The sequence below is a fragment of the Lutra lutra genome, chromosome 10 (genome assembly GCF_902655055.1).
Source record: "Lutra lutra chromosome 10, mLutLut1.2, whole genome shotgun sequence".
NCBI lineage: Eukaryota > Metazoa > Chordata > Mammalia > Carnivora > Mustelidae > Lutra > Lutra lutra.
This window is the reverse complement of record NC_062287.1, coordinates 52,927,364-52,944,525: the sequence shown is the minus strand read 5'-3', so window position 1 is coordinate 52,944,525 and position 17,162 is coordinate 52,927,364. Positions and strand designations below refer to the sequence as shown.

General features: G+C 37.7%; 1 protein-coding gene and 1 non-coding gene across 3 annotated transcripts in view; one reads left to right on the top strand and one right to left on the bottom strand.

Annotated features, from left to right (window-relative positions):
* The window catches only part of RSF1 (remodeling and spacing factor 1), a 162,695-nt gene that overhangs the window by 27,326 nt on the left and 118,207 nt on the right, over positions 1-17,162 (bottom strand). Inside the window, exons 6-8 of one of the 2 annotated variants that reach the window (XM_047693907.1) lie at positions 8,849-10,605; positions 6,763-6,969; positions 12-116 (exon numbers count right to left, since the gene is read on the bottom strand). In XM_047693907.1, the coding sequence (XP_047549863.1) occupies positions 12-116; positions 6,763-6,969; positions 8,849-10,605 (2,069 nt within the window). Of the gene's footprint in view, positions 1-11; positions 117-6,762; positions 6,970-8,839; positions 10,606-17,162 lie in introns of both variants that reach the window. The other variant, XM_047693906.1, reaches the window with a different exon arrangement.
* On the top strand, positions 12,950-13,083 carry LOC125080332 (U4 spliceosomal RNA). Its single transcript, XR_007121339.1, has one exon. It is a non-coding gene; the product is annotated as a U4 spliceosomal RNA (small nuclear RNA).

Genomic DNA, 17,162 nt, shown 5'->3' with positions numbered 1-17,162 from the left:
GGTGTGCTTACGTGTTGGCAAGGGGGGCAGAACCATTCTCCATCTGGGATGATCATCAGAGGAGGGCGAAGGCAGGCAGTGTGGTACCCACTGTCACAAGAGTCACACAGAAGAATCTGAAATAAACCACAAGTTAATGTCAACCTAGTTCTATGACTAAAATTCAGTGACTCTGAAGTTAAAGACATTTCAATATTTCTTTTTTTTTTTTTTAAAGATTTTATTTATTTATTTGACAGAGAGATCACAAGCAGGCAGAGAGGCAGGCAGAGAGAGGAGGAAGCAGGCTCCCCGCTGAGCAGAGAGCCTGATGCAGGGCTCGATCCCAGGACTCCGAGATCATGACCTGAGCCGAAGGCAGCGGCTTAACCCACTGAGCCACCCAGGCGCCCCCATTTCAATATTTCTTAATACTATACTAAGAAGTACCCTGTATCAGAGTATCCTTATTTGCATAAAACTAAAAAAGCTCTGCTAATTGGGATTTAACATGTCATTTTTTTTTTTTAAAAGATTTTATTTATTTATTAGACAGAGATCACAAGTAGGCAGAGAGGCAGGCAGAGAGAGAGGAGGAAGCAGGCTTCTGGCTGAGCAGAGGGCCCGATGCGGGGCTCGATCCCAGGATCCTGGGATCATGACCTGAGCCGAAGGCAGAGGCTTTAACCCACTGAGCCACCCAGGCGCCCCAACATGTCATTTTTTTTAAAAAGTAAAAAAAAAATTTGCAATATGTTAAACTACAAAATTCAGTGAAAAATTAAGTTTTTTTTAAAAAAAGATTTTATTTATTTACTTTAGAGAGAGAGAGAGAGAGAAAGAAAGAAATAGCAGGAGGAGGGAGAGGCAATCAAGCAGATTCCATGCTGAGCAGAGCCTGACATGGGGCTTGATCTCACGACTCAGAGATCATGACCCCAGCCAAAATCAACAACCAGATGCTCAAATGACTGAGTCACCCAGGAGCTCCACAAGTTTTTCTTTCTTTCTTTCTTTTAAGATTTTGTTTAATTTTATATATTTTTTAAAGTAGGCTCTCTGCCCAGCATGGAGCCCAATGTGAGGCTTGAACTCATGACCCTGAGATCAAAACCTGAGCTGAGACCAAGAATCATACAAAACTGACTGAACCACCCAGGTATCCTAAGATTTTATTTACTTATTTAATTTTTAAAAGATTTTATTTATTTGTCAGAGAAAGAAAGAGATCAAGAGAGCACACAAACAGGGGGAGCAACAGGCAGAGGGAGAAGCAGGCTCCCTGCTGAAACATACATGAACCTTTTTATCATGAAAATTCAAACACGAAGGGACAAAGGTATGAGGAATGGAGCTATACTTAGGACCATCATGTTCACAAATAAAGGGTAATAATAACTAGACCTAAGTTGTCATTTTATATTATTTAAGATGACCAATTCTCTTAAAATGTACACTCAGAAATGTTTAACTTAAAAAAAACTTATTTTTAAATGATTTTAGATTTACAGGAGAGTTGCAAAGATAGTAGAGTTCCCATAAATCTTTTATCCAGCAGGGGCGCCTGGGTGGCTCAGTGGGTTAAGCCTCTGCCTTTGGTCAGGTCATGATTTCAGGGTCCTGGGATCAAGCCCTGCATCAGGCTCTCTGCTCAGCAGGGAGCCTGCTTTCTCCCTCTCTCTCTGCCTATTTCTCTGCCTCCCTGTGATTTCTCTCTCTGTCAAATAAATAAATAAAATCTTACAAAAAAAATCTTTTACCCAGCTTTCATTAATGTTAACATCTTACATAACCATGGGACATTTATCAAAATTAAGAAATTAACATTAGGGGTGCCTGGGTGGCTCAGTCGGTTAATTGTCTGCCTTCAGCTCAAGTCATGATCCTGGGGTCCTGGAACTGAGCCCCATGTTGGGCCCTCTTACTCAGCGGGAGGCCTGATTCTCCCTCTTCCTCTGCTCTTCCCCCTGCCTATGCTCTCTGTCAAATAAATAAAATCTTAAAAAAAAAAAAGAAATTAACTTTAGTACATTACTATTAACTGACCAACAGCCCTTATTCAGATTTCACCAGCTTCTCACTAGAGCTCTTTTTCTGAATTCAGAATGCAGTCTAGGATATTATATTGCATTTAATCATGTTTCCTCAATCTCCTCCAATATTAACGGTTGCTTGGTATTTGTTTTCCATGACTTTGACAGTTTTGAAGAGTACTAGATAATACATGGACTGCCACTCAGTCTGGGTTTGAGGTCTTTCCTTGATTAGACTGATGTTATGAGTTTTGGAGAATGCCACAGAGATGAAGTGCCCTGCTCACTGCATCAAATCTGGGGGTATGTGATATCATCATGACCTATTACTAATAATATTAACCTTGATCACTTGGTTATGGTAGTACCTATTGGTTTTCATCACTGTGAAGTCACTGCTTTTCACTTTCCATATTTATTCCAGTCTAGCCCACACTCAAGGGGAGGAAAATTAAGCTCCTTTCTGGAGGATGGAGTAGCAAAGAATTTGGAGGTATAAGCTAAAACCAACCACAGAAATTAATAAATTTCACCCATTAATTTTAGCACTCATCAGTGCTACATCATTGCTTGTAATGACTGTACTGTGGTGTTCTAATGATGATTACTTACTTCCCTCATGCCTTCTACTATTTGGAATTTTTCTGTAAAGAAATGTCTTTCTCCCCCCATTTGTTTTTTTATTCAGTCACTTCTTTATATCAGAATCAACTAATGAAGATTTATTTTCTTTGGCTTAGAATCTAAAACCATTATTTATTGTTCAACTTCCCCTAGCCACAGGCACTTGCTAATTCTTTCATATTGGCTCCTGTGTCCTTAGGACTCATTTGCATCCTTTTTTTTTTTTTTTAGGCACTTTTTAACTTTCTGACAGTATGGGACACTCCAGTACATCCTGTATTTTCCCTGCCCAAGTCCTTTAATTAGCCATTTCTCCTAGAAGCTCTAGTCCCTTTACTGGAGAATGGTATTTAGAAACCAACATTTGGGGGTTACCTGCATGGCTCAGTCAATTAAACGTCCAACTCTTGATTTTGGCTCAGGGCATGATCTTGGGGTCGTGGGATCCGAGCCCTGCACTGGGCTCCTTGCTCAGTGTGGAGTCTGCTTGTCCCTCTCCCCTTGCTCCTCCCCCTGTTCTCTCTCTCTCTCTCAAATAAGTAAATAAATGAAATCCTAAAAAGAAAAAAACAAACATCTGGGTGCTGAGTGCTATGGTATGAGGCATCACTGCTTCTAGGCTCTCTCAGAAGACAGAGCTATGATATAAATGTGTGTAGAGCAATCCATGTATACACACAGATCTATATTAAAGCAAGAAAGAGTTTGTACCAGTATCTCCAGCTCTAATCCAGTACCACAGGACTCATTCTAGCCTTTGATCTTGCTCATCTGTAACTTTCCTTTTTTCTGAGAAAACTGGCTCCAATTGTCCACACTTCATTTATTTGTTCAACTGTAGTATATATGTAAAGCAGTTTCTAAATTGCTAACATGAACCACAGTGGCTGGGGGAATGGGGAGAGGAGGGCAGTGTGATGTGCACCTGTGTGCAGCAATTTAAAAGTGAAAAGCTGCCTTCCCCCTTCTTACAATGCATCACAATTTGCTACCACTACCCAGAACTCAATACTAAGTCACATCAGTGTTTTACTTGAGTCATACCACTGACTGATCACACAGGCATATGTGGACTAACCTAGGCACCTCATTTCATTTATCACATTGTTTGCATGGTAAAATGTAATCTAAATTTCAAATAACAAAATTAAAAGTAAACTTTTGAAATGTAATATATTTAAAAAGTGATGTTTGTCTCTATTTTGCAAAAAAGATAAAATTCCGTTAAAATAAATCCTACTGTGTAAGGTTTCCAAACCTTGGCCAATGATCCATTTATTTTGACTAAAACATCTGGAACACCCCAGAGTTCTAGACTCATCAATGAATTTATTGCTTTCTTGCTGTAAGTTCAGTGAGGGCAAGGACCATGTCTTTCTAATTCAGCGTCATTTCTGTACCACTTAACACATCACAGTTGCTTGAGATTTTGATTTATGATTATCTTTAAACACTGGGCATATGGAATCCACCACACTTGGGATCTTGAGTTTCCAATGTCACTCTTTTTTGGCATAGTAGCCAGCAATGGGATTTTTAAGAGCAGTTATTAAAATAACCAAATAAATGAAAAGTCCTGTGTGTGTGTTCCAAGAAGGGTACAACTTTCTCCATCTCTTTAACATCATTTCTGCTCACTTCATTTTACTTCTCTTTTCCTCTCACCCCTTTGCTACTGACATCTACTGCTGCCTCAGTCAAAATGCACACTCTTGGTTTAAAAAGGTATTAGAAATGGAAGGGAAAGAACACAAGTGTTAATTTTTTATTGGAGGGTAGAAAAGACCATATCTCAAGTCTTCTCGTGGCCTTTCTCCACACAAAGATCATTTTTTAAAAAAAGATTTTATTTATTTATTTGACAGACAGAGATCACAAGTAAGCAGAGAGGCAGGCAGAGAGCGAGGGGGAGGCAGGCTACCTGCTGAGCAGAGAGCCCAACGTGGGGCTTGATCCCAGGACCCTGGGATCATGACCTGAGCCGAAGGCAGAGGCTTTAACCCGACGAGCCACCCAGGCGCCCCTCCACACAAAAATCTTAACCTAACTTTCATGGCCTGATGATCATAAAAATTCTTGGAAGGATCTTCTCAGCACAATTTCAACATCTGTTCTCAGAGCTAATGTCACTGTCTGCTTCTAAGTTTTATCTTTTACTTGAACCCTCTGAAACTATGGGAATAGGATAAACATTACTGATAATTTAATTTCCAGATATGACTTTAATCTTGAGGAAGAGGAAGAACAAGTAAACCACAAATAGCTTTAAGATAGCACACCACGGGGACGCCTGGGTGGCTCAGTTGGTTGGACGACTGCTTTCGGCTCAGGTCATGATCCCGGAGTCCCGGGATCGAGTCCCGCATCAGGCTCCCAGCTCCATGGGGAGTCTGCTTCTCCCTCTGACCTTCTCCTCGCTCATGCTCTCTCTCACTGCCTCTCTCTCAAGTAAATAAATAAAATATTAAAAAAAAAAAAAAAAGATAGCACACCACGGGTGTCAGGAACTGTACTAAGCCAACTTTACATAACTTATTAAAAACAACCCATAGCAGACAGTCTCTCCTCTGCTGTCCTGCCCATCACTCCCTTATGGTTGTTCAATAAACTTCTTTCTCCTTTAAAAGACAAACAAATAAAGAAACAAACAGCACTCGAAAGAATTATGGTGATAGTATTTCCATTTTACAACAAAGTAATTAAGATACTGAGAAGAGAGCACCTGGTAAGTGGCTGAAGTTAAGAGTTGAAACCACGTTGGTCTGGCTCCAATGCTTTTCCTATCACCCCACACTGCTTTTTAAGAAAACGAGTCTTGGAGAACTAGCTCACATGAATTTTCCATATTTTATCAGATTTTGGATTTCGAGAAGTTTCGGCTACATAAAATTCTACCTACATGGAAGCATCTTTCTTTCTTTCTTTTTTTTTTTTAAAGATTTTATTTATTTGACAGACAGAGATCACAAGTAGGCAGAGAGGCAGTCAGAGAGAAAGGGGGGGAAGCAGGCTCCCCGCTGAGCAGAGAGCCCAATGTGGGGCTAAATCCCAGGACCCTGAGATCATGACCTGAGCTGAAGGCAGAGGCTTACTTAACCCACCAAGCCACCCAGGCGCCCCTTTATTTTTCTTTCTACTTAGTAGCTGGAAATTGCCTTGAAAGTCACATCTATTCAAAACAGACCAGTTGCCCAGAATTGGGCATAAAGAGAGTGTTTCTTCAATAGCCTCTTTAGAAAGCACTTATGAAATGCAAAAATTATATAAACAGGTTAGGAATTGAATTTCCTGATTTAGGCTACTTTTAAAGAACTTAACTTCCTGGGTAGGTTCCACTGTCAGTATTCTTCTGAAAATATCTGGTCGAGAATTTGTCCTCTTCATTTGGGTTTTTTTTGTTTGTTTGTTTGTTTTGTTTTGTTTTTTGTATTGGAACTCCCCATTTTCTAAAGTTTAAAGCCCTACCAGTTACTACTTGACTTAAATGTCACTTTATTTATTTATTTATTTATTTATTTTTAAAAGATTTTATTTATTTATTTGACAGAGAGAGATCACAAGTAGGGAGAGAGGCAGGCAGAGAGAGAGAGAGAGGGAAGCAGGCTCCCCGCTGAGCAGAGAGACCGATGCGGGACTCGATCCCAGGACCCTGAGATCATGACCTGAGCCGAAGGCAGAGGCTTAACTCACTGAGCCACCTAGGTGCCCCTTAAATGTTACTTTAAATGTTAAGTTACTACTTGACTTAAATGTTGTTACAGAGGGTAATAAGGCTTTTAGGCCTTACCTCTTTAAAGTTGGCCCTTCAGAAAAATCATTATAAATTAAAGGGAAAGAAGAAACATTTAAAGAAAAAGAACAGAAGAGAAAAATTTGAATGAATTCATTGATCTGTGAGAAGAGGTTAGGAGTGTATCCTTAAGTAGAAGAAGTATCTATAAACCAAGTAGAATGAAAAGAGAATTGAGTTATTATTAGAGAAATAGAAATTAAAGTTATTTTGTGCAGAAAAGCTGTGTAGCATTAAAAAATTTCAAATCATGATCAAACCCAGAAGAGATGGCTACTTCGGGTAACCACAGCATGCCAATAAGATGAGTATGGTTCATTTAGATCAGGTACGTACTAGCTCAGGATGGTTTGGAAGGCCACATTTTTTGCATGGTTCATCATCATCAGCTAGGATGGCTTCTTCGCTTTCCTTTTCTTCCTCTTCCTCTGAAGCTGCAGATGATTTTTCACTGTCTGACCCTTCACTTTCATCATTGCTAGAGTATTTCCACCTGCCACGTGTTCGAGAACCAGTCCATCGAACTTTGCCTTTGGGTTTTACCTTGTAAAAAATTAAAAATTGGAATAATTTGGTATAATAAGGACAATAAAAAACAAGCTTTTCATTATATACCCATTTTTAGTCAAAATACAAGAAGAAAATGAAAATTACTGTACTTTCACCACAGATATATCTACTATTAAATTTTGCTACATATTTCCAGTATTTATTCTACTTTTGTTGGGGGGAGTTTATAATGAACATTCTATCTTATAAGTATTTTCCATAGTCATAAAATATATTATTAACATCACTGTAAATGACTGTATAACATGCCATCACACAGCTGTATTTGTCTAATCCTTTACTATGTAGACATTTAGGTAGTTTCCCAGTTTTTCACTTTCATAAAATATGGCTCCTCATAAATATAAACTTTTATAAATCTCTGTGGTTAGGATAAATTCCTTGAAGAGGATTCTGGGTCAAAGGCCACGCACATTTTAAAGGCTCTCTAAGAGAGCACTGACTATATTCTCACCTACTGTTATATAAAAGTTTAAATTCCCATATTAGAGATAAATTTAACATTTTTAAAAATATTTATTTATTTATTTGAGAGAGACAGAGAGAGAGAGCATGAAGGAGAGAGGTCATTAGAAGAAGCAGACACCCCGCCAAGCAGGGAGCCCGATGTGGGACTCGATCCTGACACTCCAGGATCATGACCCGAGCCAAAGGCAGTTGCTCAACCAACTGAGCCACCCAGGCGTCCCTGAATTTAAAATTTTTAAGGGTCAGAACTTCAAATAAAAATCCTGACAAATATTAAAATCTATTATTCAGAAAGTAAGTTTATAATGTTGTAAACTGTTTTTTACTACCTGGTTTCAATCTTTTAATTAATATTTCAGTTTATTCCTACAGTAAAGTCCCCATCAAAGACCAAAATAATTCTAACAACAGAAGGGGAAATATTTTTAAAGAATTAAAAATCTAATTTCAGGGAACAAAGGATCACTTAAATTAAAAGTAGCACTTTTAATTATAACAAACTCCTATGAACTAGCTATAGATTTGTACTAGATTTTGCTTAGAAGAGTCATAGAAAAAACTCTGGTTTCTAAGACTAATGATTAAATGGGGGAAGACAGACACTCTCGTACATAGTAATGTGAGAGTATACTAATGGGGCCTTTTGGGCAGGGCAATGCGGCAACAGCTATCTAAAGTTAAAATAAACACATGCCCCTTGACCCAGCAATGCCAATTCTAGGAGTCTATTCTAAAGAAATACTCACTTATGTCCAAAAGGATCTTCAATGCAGCATTGCCTGTAATAGTGAAAAATTGGAAACAACCTAAATGTCAATCAATAAGGGAGTGATTAAATAAACTGAGGTACATCCATACTATGGAATACTATGTAGCCATCAATCACCAAAAGGTAGACTACATCTACTGACATGGAAAGAGTTCAGAGACACATTGGTAAGTGAAAAATCCATAGAAAAATGAACATATTCAATCTATTTTTTAAGTGAATGGGTAAATATTTATGAACATACACATGAATGTATGGAAGAAGAATGGGGAAGAGATGTACCCCAAATGTTAATAGTGTTTATGCAGCATTTTGATTTTTCAATCCTACAGGTTAAATATTACCTGCATAGTTTTTTTTTTATAAAGAGAATATGTATTTCCATATTGCCTGTAATAGAAAAAAAGTTTAAAAGATGACAAGATTATACAGTCTGAAATTTAATATCTGGGGATAACTACTGAGAAAGACATCTCAGATACAGGAAGAAAGATACCTTTTTTTTTTAAGTGCTCTTTTTAACTTCTTTTTGGCCAAAATGAAGAGCTACACTTAGGCCAAATTATTTCTAATAAAAATTAAAACTCAGAATAGGAGAAATTTTACCTTGCTTACTTTAGAATTCGCATCCTTCTCCGGTTTTTTTAAGTTTTCTTTTTTGTCTGCTTTCTGCAAAGCTGCTGACTCTTCATCCACTTCATCTTCTCCTTCCCCTCTTTTTTTATCAGCTTTCTGGTCTCTGATCTCAGCCACTTTTGCTGTGGGTCTAGATATTCTTGGAGACCTCCTTAAAGTACGACCTACATTTGTTTTCTCTTCTTCCTTTTCTGTCTTCTCTTGCTTGGTTTCTGGTTCTAGAACTTGGGGAGGGGAATCTGGCTTCTTCTTCCTACTGGATATCCTAATTGTTAATTTGATGCCCTCTTTCTGCCTTTCAGAGGTTATCTCTGTGTTTTCTGAGGCAGTGGTTTCTTCTTCAGGAACCAGCTTATATTTAAATTTGCTTTTTTGCATAGAACTCTTTGTCTCAGAAGGATCCTCTATGCCTGAGGTCTGGGCATTGCCCAGATGATCTGTTTCTACCTTGGTGGATTCAGAATCTTTTTTTAGAATTTCTTGGTCTGATTTTTCTAGGGGCTGACCTTCAGCAGAATTTGTGCTCTGACATTCCACCACTTCCTTTTTGGAGGCTAACTTCTCACAGTGGTCAGTCATGTTAGATGGTGCCGAAGTTTCAGCTGCCTCAGGAGAGACTGGCTTTACTGAGTCTAGAGTATGCTTTGGAACTTCCTCTGGTATTGGACTCAATCTTTGTGTGTCCTTATCAAGAGAAGTCTTTTTGGACTTCTCTAACTTTTCAAGACATTCTAGAACTTGTGGGCGCTTATCCTTTTTACTTTGGGGAGACTTCTCGTCAACTTTCAGAGTACAAGATTCAGGAGCAGATAATGCAGTTTTCAAAGAGAGATCCTTGGCCATCTCAGGAGTCTCAAGAGAGATTTCCATTTCCGCAGGACCAGTTTCCTCCAATTGCCCTTTTTGATTTTGGGATTCTAAGACTGATATTGAACTGTCTGCATCTTTCTCTACAGGGACCACCTCCTTCTCAAGATCACCTATTTTCATATTTGGTAGGACAGAATTTAAGGACTCTGCTCCATTTCCCTCAACAATGACACTTCTGTCTTTAGAGGGGCTACAGCTATCTTCTTTTGTATCATAAAATCTTGTCTCCATTTGTTCTGTCTTAAAATGTGGAGTTACCTTTTCATCACTAAGTTCTCCATTTACCAGTTGTTTCCCTTCATGACCCAAAATAGTGATTGTAGAGATCCTTTTACAAGTCTCTTCCTCTTGTTTTATTTCATCTTTCAAAAACTCTTTCGTTGGAGTAACTGATTTACACAAAGGTCCTTTGATTGGACTGTCAAAATCATCACTCAGTTTAATTTCTCGTTTTTTCAGTGGTATCTTAGCCTGCTGGTCATTTTTAAGTTTCTCGGTTTCTTCAGTAGACTTCTCAGTGATTTCTTGAGAAGACCTAACATTGCCACCAAACTCTAGCCTCTCTGGCTCTAGTTTCTCCATGCTACCTTTGATATCTTTAGGATCTGCTCTAAATTCCTTTACTTCAACTTTAGTGGGTTTGACATTTTCCTTGAAGGAATCACTTTCTTCTTTGATAATCCTTTTTTCCTCACTTTCTGGCAAAGGTTTTTCTAGCTTGACTATGACCGGCAGTTTGACAAGTTCCTTTTCATCTTCTTTTTCTATTTTCACAGTAGCCTCTTCTAGAGCACTGGGTGTAGAACAGTTTTCTGAATCTACTGGCTGCTCTTCATTTTTCATCTTTTCATTTTCCTTCTGTTCCTCTAAAAATCAGAAAAAAATTTACATAAATTGAATCATTCAAGATTATAAAATATAAAAAGGTAAATGTAACAGATATTCCCATTTGAAATTTCCCTCTTAAAAGAAGTCTCCTGTTAATGGACATGACCAAAAAAGAAACATAAAGCAAAAAACAAAATACCCCAAATCTGACAGTGAAGGAAATTACCAAACCTGAAGCAAAGCTTTTAAATATTAAAAAAATGCTTATTCAGAAAGATTCATGTTTCTGCTTTATACTTTTAGCTTCAGTGTTCTCAATGGAATGCAAATGTTTATACAGTTCAAATAATTTATTCAAGCTCAAGTGATGGCTCAAAAATGTGAACTAAAAATACTACATAAAACATTTCCAAAAGACCATATTTGTTTTAAAAACTGACAAATGTTCTTTCTCGTAAGTCACTGAGTGCTTCATTTCATTGAGGTAACGTGAGCATGGCATTGGAAAAATGTTTGTTTTATGCTTTACACAGATTATAAAAGTAACATAATTCTATACAGAAAATGAGACATCTGCCCACAAAGAGAGTAAAAGGTCCATAATCCTAATGCCCAGAGGCAACCACTATTACTATTTTAGGTTACTTTGTTCTAGTCTTGTATATTTTTGACAAAGTTTCAGGATCACGGTACCCCATTTTTTTCACTGAAACACTATCACTTTCTTATGATATTTAATGCCTTTTAAGATATCAGACTTATATAGCAATCCTCAATGTGGCTATATTACAATTTACTTTATCAAATGTCATTAGTGAACATTTCAGAAGTTATTATGTTACCAACTATGTATGTTTATCGTCAGTTCCTCTTTTTACCTTCATTGGCTACGTATTTCCAACTTTTGTGGAGTACCTAATAGTGCAAAAAACATATTGGTAAATAGCATCATCTTTGTGAATTTCTTTTGCATTAAAAAAAAATTTTTGTTTCATTTTAAGTAGGCTCTATGCTCAGCGTGGAGCCTGATGTGGGACCTGAACTCACAATCCTGAGATCAAGACCCGAACTGAGATGGAGAGTTGCATGTCTAACCAACCAAGCCACTCAGGTGTCCCAAGAGCATTTCTTTGAAAGGGATTACACAGATTGCACAGACAATGTAAACCAGAGCAGAATGTTTTCACAGAATTCATTAAATACTAATTTTACCTCTATTTCCCATCACTTCACCCTATTCTAACAACTGAAAAAACTCAGCTCTAAATGTTGTTTTACCAAAGTAGTAATTTTTACAAAAAATTTTGCATACATTATGCCGAATTGATAAACCAGAGTTACAATGTATTTTGGAGGTACAAAACAGAGTCAAATCGAAGGGAGATGAAGTAGAACATGTTTTTGAAAGTAAGAATGCAGTATCTTTAACAGAGTATTTAAATTATAAATCACTACTTCTTTTACTTAAGTCATGTTGCGAATACACCGTCCAAGGACCACTAAGCACCATTCAGAACCTGAAACAAAGGTCAGTATGGCTTTTCCCTCTTTACATTGTCAATGATTTCATATATGCATGCCAAAAAGGAAATTAAAGACATGCCAGTAATGATTTAATCTGTGTGCCTTTTGCCACCCACTGAAAAAGCAGCCTTAGTAAATTCCTGATTATTGAGACTGGTTAGCATATCAGGAAATCTAATTAAATGAACATCTTGGTTAAGAAAAAGTAACTTTAACCTAATACTAAGGGTTTACTAAACACAATTTAATAATTCTTCTGTATGTTTTGGTTCAGAAAACAACTCAGGACCTCACTATGGTTCTGACCTGAGGTAAGACGACACTTTTCATTTGGCAATGGTGAATGAGAAAGATCTCTTCGGTGATTTGAACTGATTCCAATTTGGTAACAACATGGCAAAATAAAATTGAGGAGTAACATTAGGTTCAAGGCTCCTAGGTTCATGAATCCTAATTCACCTAGTGGGGAATTCCGCATATATATCAAACTCTCTGATCCTCATTTCTTCAACTACAAATAAAGCAGCTGGAGTAAGTGAACTGAAAATTATATGTCACTGGCCTATATTTCTCCTAACCCCAAAATGTTAAATCCTTGGGATTTTTGTGTTTGGCTCAATTCCCTTCAGATGTGAGAACATTTATTTCTCTAGCTCCACTAGCTTACATAGATATGTCACTAAAAGCGCAAAGAAAACAAAACCATGACAGAAAATGAGCCTTCAAGCACAACCATAACTGGTAAAAAGATCATTCAGGTACATAAGCATCCTTAAAAAGAAACTGTAAAAGAAATGCAAATGAGTTAAAGAGACGTAAAATTTGAAGAAACAAAACTTAAGGTAAAAAACTCTCTTCAGCTTTGCGCAGTGGCAGTATCGTAGCCAATGAGGTTTATCCGAGGCGCGATTATTGCTAATTGAAAAAACTCTCTTCAAAACTCACAATGGAGCAGCAACACTGCTTGGCAAACTTGAGGCAATTCAAGAGAAGTATTATCTACAGTAGGTTTTTAAAGCAGATTCATCCATTTACGCAACAAATATTTACTAATCACCTATTATGTGCTTTCCCAACCAGCCCAACTATAATCACTATGGAATAAAACAGTGAACGTCCTATAAAAGTTAACTGTAAAAGACACTGCTAGGCATCTGTCCAGTACAGACATACCTCTTTTTATTGGCCTTCACTTTATAGTGCTTGCAGATAACTGCATTTTGTTCAAACTGAAAGTTTTTGGCAACCTCGCATCAAGCAAGTCTATTGGCACCATTCTTCTAAAAGCATTTGCTCACTTCACGTCAGTCACACTTTGGTAATTTTCACAATATTTCAAGCTTTTTCATTTGTTATCGTGATCTGTGATCAGTGATCATTTGTTGTTACTATTACAATTGCTTTGGGGCTTAACTGATAAGTGTGTATGTTCTAACTGCTCCAATAACTGACCATCCCCCAATCTCTCCTTCTCCTTGGGCCTTCCTATTCCCTGAGACACAACAATACCTAAATCAGTCCAGCTAATAACCTTACAACAGCCATTAAGTATTCCAGCAAAAGGAAAAGCCACACATCTCTAAAATTAAATCAAAAGTTAGAAATGATTAAGCTTAGTAGGGCATGTCAAAACCCAAACAGGTGAACAATCAGGGCTCTTACACCAAATAGTTGCCAATTTGTGAATTCCAAAGAAAAGTATTTGAAAGAAATCTAAAAAGTGCCACTCCAGTGCGCATGAATGATTAAAAAAAAAAAAAAAAAAAAAGAACAGTCTTATTGCTGATAGGCAGAAAGTTTTAATGGTGTGGATAGAAGATGGAAACCAGCCACAATATTCCCTTAATCCAAAGCCTAATCCATAGCAAGGTCCTAACCTTGCTTCCATTCCATAAAGGGTGAGAGAGAGTAAAGCACAGAAGAAAACTTTAGAGCTAACAGCGGCTGGTTTTTGGGGGTTTAAGGAAAGCAGCTGTGGAGCATAACACAGAAGTGCAAGGCGAAGCCACAAGTGCTGATGCAGAAGTTGGAGCAAGTTATCCAGAAGACAATGCTAGACAATTCATGAAGGTGGCTACGCCAAACAAAAGATTTTCAATGCAGATCAAATAGACTTTCTAATGGAAAAAAACACCATCCAGGACTTCCACAGCTGGAAAGAAGTCAATGACAGGTTTCAAAGCTTCAAAGGACAGGTTGACTCTCGTTAGGGGTTAATATAACTGATAACTTGAAGCTGAAGTCAATGCTCATCTACCATTCTGAGAATCCTAAGGCACTTTAGAATTATGCTAAATCTACTGTGCCTATGCTCCGTAAGTGGAACAACAAAGCCTGGAAGACAGAAGGTCTGTTTACATCAGGGCTTCCTGAATATTTTAAGCCCATTATTGAGACCAAATACTCATAAAAAAAGTTCCTTTCAAAATACTGCTACTCGTGACAATGTACCTGGTCACTCCAGAGCTCTGATGGGAGATGAACAACGAGACGGATGTTGTTTTCATGCTTGTTTATACAACATCCATTCTGTAGCCCATGGATCAAGGCATCATTTCCAGTTTCAAGTCATTATTTAAGAAAAACATTTCAGAAGGCTATAGCTGCCATAGACACTGTTTGCTCTGATGGATGTAACCAAAGAAAACTGAAAACCTTCTGAGAAGGATTTACTATTCTAGATGCCATGAAGTACATCTATGACTCACAGGAAAAAGTCAAAATATTAACAAGAACAGCAGTGTGGAAGAAGCTGATCCCAGCCCTCAGGGATGATCTCATGGGGTTTAAGACTTCAGGGTAGGCAACAACTGCAGATGTGGCGGAAACAGCACGAGAACTAGAATTATAAGTGGAGCCTGAAGATGGGACTGAACTATTGTAATCTCATGATAAAACTTGAACAGATGAGGAGTGGCTTCTTATGGATGAGCAAAGAATGTGGTTTCTTGAGAAGGATTCTACTCCTGGTGAAGATGCTGTGAAGATGATTGAAATGACACAAAGGTTTTAGAATATGACATAAACTTAGTTGATAAAGCAGTGGCAGGGTTTAAGACGATTGATTCCAATTTTGTGAAAGAGGTTCTACTGACAGTAAAATGCTATCAAAGAGCACTGCATGCTAGAGAGAAATCACTGATGAAAGCAAGAGTCCGCTGATATGGCAAACTTCACTGCTGTCTTATACTGGAAAAACTGCCACAGCCACCCAGCCTTCAGCAACCACTACCCCTATCAGTCAGCACCCACACAAACATTGAGGTAAGACTCTCCACCAGCACAAAGATTGTGACTCACTGCAAGCTCAGATGATGGTTAGCATTTCTTAGCAGTATTTTTTAATTAAGGTATGTACACTGTTTTTGTAGACATAATGCTATAGCACACTTAACAGACCACAGCATAATGTAAATATAACTTTTTTTTTTAAAGATTTTATTTATTTATTTGAGAGAGAGACAGTGAGAGAGAGCATGAGTGAGGAGAAGGTCAGAGGGAGAAGCAGACTCCCCATGGAGCTGGGAGCCCGATGTGGGACTCGATCCTGGGACTCCGGGATCATGACCCCAGCCGAAGGCAGTCATCCAACCAACTGAGCCACCCAGGTGTCCCTAAATATAACTTTTATAATCACTGGGAAATGAAAAATTCCTTTGATTCATTTTATTGTGATATTTGCTTTACTGGGGTGTTGGGTTTGTCTGAACAAACATGTAGCCAAATGCAAGCATGTCTTATACATTTTCCTTTCCTTTTGCTTTCTATTACCTTTTCTTTTCCATACTAACCAAAATTTATCCATATCCACTTAATATATATTGGGCTTGTCATTCATTGGGTGATAAAGGGGCAACTAATTCCTGCTTAGGCTTGATTTCTTTATAATTTTCTTCTTCTAAACCAAGACTTAATTTTAAAATAGGATAGTGGTTTCAAAGTTTGCTCAAATCTTATATACCTATGATAAATTAACACAAACAGCTTAAAGAGCAAGCTGGAAACACCCACTCTAAAGCCTGAAGAAATATACTCTGTAACAGAGTAATTCTGCTTATAGACAATATACTTACATATACTAAACGGAAAAAAATAAACATGAGTATTTATTATAGCACTACTGTAAAACTGCAAAATTAGAAATAATCTAAATATCCTTCAAACAGGAAAATGAATAACCACTATATAGCAAATAACAGAAAAGAAACAAATTACATGGATCAATATGATAAATTTCAGAAATAGAATGATGAATGAAAATAGCAAGACGCGGGGGGAGGGGGGTTGGGGGGGGTGGGATTATGGACATTGGGGAGGGTATGTGCTATGGTGAGTGCTGTGAAGTGTGTAAACCTGGCGATTCACAAACGTACCCCTGGGGATAAAAATATATTATATGTTTATATAAGAAAAAAAAAAGAATACAGTGAACTCCCATTAAAAAAAAAGAAAATAGCAAGACACAAAAGGACAGGTAGTATAAGATTCGCAGAAGTTATAAAATGCACAAAATGATGCTACAATATTGATATGGCTACATGCACATGTAGCAAAATCATAAACATAAGAATGTTTCACCGGACTGTGGCCATGCCTGGAAAATGAGGGGAAAAGAATAGAATGGAAAATGAGGGGAAAATACCTGTTTCTATTACATTTTTAATCAAAGGCAAATTTTAACAATATCTAAGTGTTTTATATTTTATACTATGTTGTTTATTTCAACACTTTCATTAAAAATTAAGAGAGATGAGTCAGACAAACTTTCATGCTCTGGTGCCACTTCCACACTGGTTAGTTAGGAGACCTTGGAAAAACTATCTTTCCACATTTCTTTAGACTCTAAACTCTCTCAAAGTGAAATACAAATACCTGTTGTCAAGAAACTGCCATGGGGCGCCTGGGTGGCTCAGTTGGTTGAGCGACCGCATTCGGCTCAGGTCATGATCCTGGAGTCCTGGGATCGAGTCCCACATCAGGCTCCCTGCTTGACAGGGAGTCTGCTTCTCCCGCTGACCTCTCTCTCTCACTCTCAAATAAAAAATAAATAAAATCTTAAAAAAAAGAAAAG